The following is a 5752-nucleotide window of genomic DNA, read 5'->3' as shown; positions in this document are numbered from 1 at the left end:
TCTCCGTGACTCACGCTCCCCCCCCGTTCCCCGTGACTCGCGCTCCCCCCCCCCTTTCCCCGTGACTCGAGCTCCCCCCCCGGTCCCCGTGACTCGCGCTCCCCCCCCGGTCCCCGTGACTCGCGCTCCCCCCCGTTCCCCGTGACTCGCGCTCCCCCCCGTTCCCCGTGACTCGCGCTCCCCCCCCCGTTCCCCGTGACTCGCGCTCCCCCCCCCATTCCCCGTGACTGCCCCCCCCCATTCCCCGTGACTTGCCCCCCCCCGTTCCCCGTGACTCGCCCCCCCCCCGTTCCCCGTGACTCGCCCCCCCCCCGTTCCCCGTGACTCGCCCCCCCTTTCCCCGTGACTCGCCCCCCCTGTTCCCCGTGACTCGCCCCCCCCGTTCCCCGTGACTCGCCCCCCCCGTTCCCCGTGACTCCCCCCCCCCCCCGTTCCCGTGACTCGCCCTCCCCCGTTCCCCGTGACTCGCCCCGTTCTCCCCCCGTGACTCGCCCCCCCCCGTTCCCTGTGACTCGCCCCCCCGTCCCGTGACTCGCCCCCCCGTTCCCCGTGACTCGCCCCCCCCCCGTTCCCCGTGACTCGCGCTCCCCCCCCCGTTCCCCGTGACTCGCGCTCCCCCCCGTTCCCCGTGACTCGCGCTCCCCCCCCCCCGTTCCCCGTGACTCGCGCTCCCCCCCCGTTCCCCGTGACTCGCGCTCCCCCCCCCGTTCCCCGTGACTCGCGCTCCCCCCCCGTTCCCCGTGACTGGCCCCCCCCCCGTTCCCCGTGACTCGCCCCCCCCGTTCCCCGTGACTCGCCCCCCCGTTCCCCGTGACTCGCCCCCCCCGTTCCCCGTGACTCGCCCCCCCCCGTTCCCCGTGACTCGCCCCCCCCGTTCCCCGTGACTCGCCCCCCCCCGTTCCCCGTGACTCGCCCCCCCCCGTTCCCCGTGACTCGCCCCCCCCCCGTTCCCGTGACTCGCCCCCCCCCCCGTTCCCCGTGACTCTCCCCCCCCCCCGTTCCCCGTGACTCCCCCCCCCCGTTCCCCGTGACTCGCGCTCCCCCCCCGTTCCCCGTGACTCGCGCTCCCCCCCCCTCCCCGGCGCCCGCTTGGTTCCCCGATGTGCCGGAGTGAGGCTCGTGCAGGCGGCGGCAGGAAGCGCCCTGTGTGTTCCTGTGTGGGCCTGAGGCGCGAGGCTGCGCACATGAAATGGGAGAGTTACTGGCGCCATAAGCTGAGGCGGGACGCGAAGTGACTTACCTGAGGGGGAGGTAGCGCCGGGGAGGCAAGGGAGCGGCTAGGGTAGGAGGGCCGCGCTTCCCCTCTGTCTGGAGCCGGTGCAGGGCGGCGCACACGTGATGGGGGGGGGGGGGACGGACGGACAGAGGGGGGGGGTGGTGTGTGTGTCCTGTCTGTATATGTGTGTGTGTGTCCTGTCTGTCTATCTGTGTCCTGTCTGTGTATCTCAGTGTGTGTGTGTGTGTGTATCTGTGTGTGTCTCAGTGTGTGTGTATCTCAGTGTGTGTGTGTATCTTTGTGTGTGTCTCAGTGTCCTGCCTGTGTGTGTCTCCGTGTGTGTGTGTGTGTGTGTGTGTGTGTGTGTGTGTCTCTGTGTGTGTGTGTGTATCTCTGTGTGAGTGTGTGTGTCCGGCCAATGAGAGGTGTGCGGGGGCGGGCCAAGAGAGCCAATGGGATTGCCACTAGGGACACAGGGAGATACATACAGACACGGCCACATAGAACACTTTCACAAATATATATATATACGCACGCACACTATTTCTGTGCCAAATTTGCCAATACTCTGTGTGACTAGGCACATCAGCTTATACAACATGACACACCTATTTTTATTCTTTTTTTCTGTAATTGTCATTTCATGTCCGTGGTTTATATGAGATTTTGTTTGTTGTCTCCTCATTCATATAATGTCCTTTCATACACACCGGCTTTGCCTCTTCTCTCCTGTCTGTTGAGAATACAACACTTTACAGTCCAATACTTTGGTCCATCTTGGACATCTTACTGGTGTCTCTCAGATCGGTGCTTTCTCGTAATCACTAATCTGGGTTTGGTGCTTGTTTCATGCAGTACAAGGAAGGGGGCTTTCCCAATGACTTGTGGCTTGGGGTAAGTGCAGAGAACGTGTCCGTTTACAAGCGAGGAGATCCGAAGCCACTGGAAACCTTTCAGTACGAACATATTATCTTCTTCGGAGCACCTCAGCCCAACACCTTCAAAATCACTGTAGACGACAGGGAGATGTTCTTTGAAACGACTCAGGTAGGTCTTGTATACAGACTTGTGCTGGTGGGGTTTGGATGCAGCATTTAGCTTTGCTTAGTATGGGAGTGTAAGTATTTGCATATGGTGTGTAGCTTTATTGTATAGTACTGTCCATTTATGTTCTGCTGTAGGAACAATCTCCTGCGCTGCAGAGGTCACCATCTAACTGTGGTGCCTCAGACACATGGCGGGAAAGAAAAAGGATTTATGCAAAGTCACGTTGGAAATTTAGGCGGCAACAAATTTTTTAATTTAGTAGAGTAATTGGCACCATTTTTGTTCTTCCAGATGTGACTCTTAACTAAAAAAAACAACAACGTGAAGTGGAATTTAAGCGTTGGCATTTTTAAGGTTTCTTTCCTGGTCCTGTGTAACTAAAACCGTGTACAGTACTTGGGTTTTCTTCAAACTTGGCAAGGTAGAACTTGTGTTGGTCGTCTTCAGGCCACTTGCTTTTTATGTATTTGCCTTTGAGAAATATGCTTTTACATGATATTATGCGCATGCGCTCTGTGAGATGAGAACAACTTCACTCACCGAGTCTTACTTTTTTGTCTTTGTAGAACCTCACGCTATTAAATCCTTGGTTTTCTTTGATATTTTGTGTCTCGGGCAGAATTGAATTCACTCACTGTATTATATTTCAAAAACACTCATTTTATTTTTGATGTTGCCTTTATTTTTTTTAGAATTGTGCTTTCTTGTTTTGGGCGCACACGGAGTTTCTTGATTCACGTGTTTCCGTCCTGTGTTTCCAGGTGGGAGAGATCACAAAGATTATGAGAGCTTACATCAACATGATTGTGAAGAAGCGCTGCAGTGTCCGGTCTGTGACCAGTCCGGAACATCACTTTAGTAACTGGAGCAGGTGACCAAGATCCTTCCCTGACAAAGAAGGAAGTGGAATCCTGCCATTTGTTTCACCCGAGAAACGATCACTTGTTGAATTACTGTGTCTCTGCCTCACGAACTCGAGTGAAGAATCGAAATTGGTTACAGTACATCACCCTTAGGGAGCAATGCAATCAAGTAATTTAGATGCACAACTATTGTCTTAACTTATAGGGCAGAAGAAGGCTATAAAACTGAGGTCTGTGCTGTGATCAAGGAGATCATTCCGGCAAAGGGCAAATCCTCAGATTTAACTCTCTCGCGGTCTTTGTGGACGGTTTTTATTTTAATTAAAAATCAGTAACGCTCGCTGGAAAACAGTGCTGCTGTGACTGTTGGACATATCCTGTGAAGGACACAACAGATATTGCACTGCAAACATGCAGCTTGTGGGCTGCACAACTTGTAAGTCTGTTTCATGGTACTTTTTTCTGTGGCCCTAAGGAACAGCATTTCTCTCTGACACTTGGCTTTTTCTTGTTGTCTTCCTGCTGAAGCGGTTACATTATGCAATGCAGACTTCAGTCTCTGTCTTATTCATTTGTCTCAGGGCTTTTAAGGATTCCCGGATATCGGTCTCATGTTGTCTGTGCATGAAGAGTATTTATTTATTGAAGGCATGGTGCGGCTGAGGCTTTATTCACAGGCCTACCCAGCCACGCCTGAAATGGACAGTATTAAACCGATAGCTCTATTGTGGAGCACTCTCTCTCGCTAGTTCCATTCTAGAGATCTCATGTTCAACAGGTGCAGAATTTACCAGATTAAGTTATTCTGGGTCATTTTCATCCCTTGAACTGCCCGTCCAATTGAAAATGTCACTTATGCTTTGTGTTTAGTGTATAAAGCACATGCATTAAGTTTGATGCTGTCATAGTTGCTCATATTCCTGATTTTCCAGTGGTAAAGAGTTTGGCTGCTCTGTCTCATTGAGCTCTCAATGATGTATTCTCATCCGGTGTGACCAGCACACTGAAGTCCCATCTCTCCCATAACCTCGCATCACTCTGCATAACATCCTCTTCCTCCCTGTTGCTCTATTCTGAGGCTTACACTTTTTCCGTAACGAAATTCCTAGGATGTCCTGTGCCTTTTATTTAATATGCTGTGGAGCAGTCTTTCCCATGCTGAAGGAGATTGTAGCCCTATTTTCCAGCATAGGGATGATGCCTTCACAGCTTATTGAATAGGGTCCAGCATCTCCATTCCTGTTCCTTTAGACAATCGCTGCATTGCCAGAGTCCTCTATTACTATCTCTGTTTCTTTCCGTTCCCCAGCACTCTCCATCTAAGAGTATTGAACCTGAGAACACTCAGCAGCAGTCATCTGCTACTGGACTGTTTTGCAATGCTTAGCTATAGCCTTAAGGCACCTTTCGATTATTTTAACAGCCTTACTCAGTGTCAAAACAGTAGTGTTATGTTCTTGTCTACCTCTGTACCCTCATTCATCATCACACTGTGATCCTGGGGCTGCTGCAGGCAGCGGAGACTCAGGAATTAATGTATTTTGCTTTTATGATTTTGTTATTTGATGCTAGTTCTTGCTACGGACTGTTACTGCCTTTACAGTATATTGCTAATAAATTATTGAATTACAACATGTGGTGACTATTCAGAATGTGAGTCATGTCTACATCGACAGTAAATAAATACATTTTAAAAAGGGGTGTTTGGCAATCAAAATGTTGTTTTTGACGCTCTACATGATCTGATAACAGATCATTGTTTATTGTTGCCGGGGGGGGGGGGGGATGTATCAACGTTTTACACTTTGTTCAAGGAACAGCACAAGATTCATTTTGAATAAAAATGCCACTTAAAACAATGGAGGATTCCCCTCCCAAACGCTGGGATTTAATAAAATCCAACGACCCTTATAATATAAGCTGATAAAGTGACCAAATAAATAGGTAACCTCCTACATTAATAGTGTGAGAGTCTGCTGCTCGCCATTAAAGATGGCTCAGCACCTTGTAGCGTATATGAAAAGAACAGACAACGCACAACTCTGTGTAGACATATTATTAAAAAGTGACCAAGTACATGTGGTAAGTATCGCACGCACTGAATTCTAAACCTTTTAAAGCAGGGCATGTTTGAGGTGCATGTAACCACTATCACCAGTCAGCCGGTTCCTTCTCCGTAAACGACCACCTCCGGTGTGTCTCAATCAGATCGTCTGTGAGGAGCGTTCTCTTGCCCAGATGCAACGGTCTCCGTGGGGTCGTCGCCGGATGATGTCAGCTCGCCGGAGCGGCAGCACTTTATATAAGCCGTTAGGATCCAGGGGTTAACATAGTGGAATCTGGAACACAAATACTACCGCACTACTGGCTATGGGGCTTGTTACCCACACTAATAGCCGTACACTCCTGGTACCTATTGCAGCACCGCTGACGTCAATGAATGCGCCGCATCAAAGAGACATACCAGTTATGTCTTAGTGCAGGCCGGCACAACTCCAGTCCTCGAGGGCCGCAAACAGGTCAGGTTTTCAAGATATCCCTACTTCAGCACAGCTGGCTCAATTAGTGGCTCAGTATGGCTGAGCCACTAATTGATCCAGCTGTGCTGAAGTAGGGATATCCTGAA

The 5752-nt window shown here is 51.1% G+C and overlaps 1 protein-coding gene across 1 annotated transcript; it reads left to right on the top strand.

Moving 5' to 3' along the window:
* The first annotated feature begins 1802 nt into the window (after nt 1–1802).
* Nucleotides 1803–4821, top strand: LOC142499733 (unconventional myosin-X-like). Its single transcript, XM_075609548.1, has 2 exons — nt 1803–2263; nt 3025–4821. Exons 1-2 carry the CDS (start codon nt 2066–2068, stop codon nt 3136–3138), a joined length of 312 nt encoding a protein of 103 aa, XP_075465663.1. The 5' UTR covers nt 1803–2065; the 3' UTR covers nt 3139–4821.
* Nucleotides 4822–5752: the final 931 nt, after the last annotated feature.

The sequence above is a fragment of the Ascaphus truei genome, chromosome 7, assembly GCF_040206685.1.
Source record: "Ascaphus truei isolate aAscTru1 chromosome 7, aAscTru1.hap1, whole genome shotgun sequence".
NCBI classification, from domain to species: domain Eukaryota; kingdom Metazoa; phylum Chordata; class Amphibia; order Anura; family Ascaphidae; genus Ascaphus; species Ascaphus truei.
This window is presented reverse-complemented; position numbering and strand designations above follow the sequence as displayed.

Excerpts from the sequence above, each read along its gene's own strand:
- LOC142499733 (XM_075609548.1), top strand. The coding sequence starts at position 2,066 with ATGCAGTACAAGGAAGGGGGCTTTCCCAATGACTTGTGGCTTGGGGTA. Across the intron at positions 2,264-3,024 it reads TGTTCTTTGAAACGACTCAG|GTGGGAGAGATCACAAAGAT; the intron begins GTAGGTCTTGTA and ends CTGTGTTTCCAG.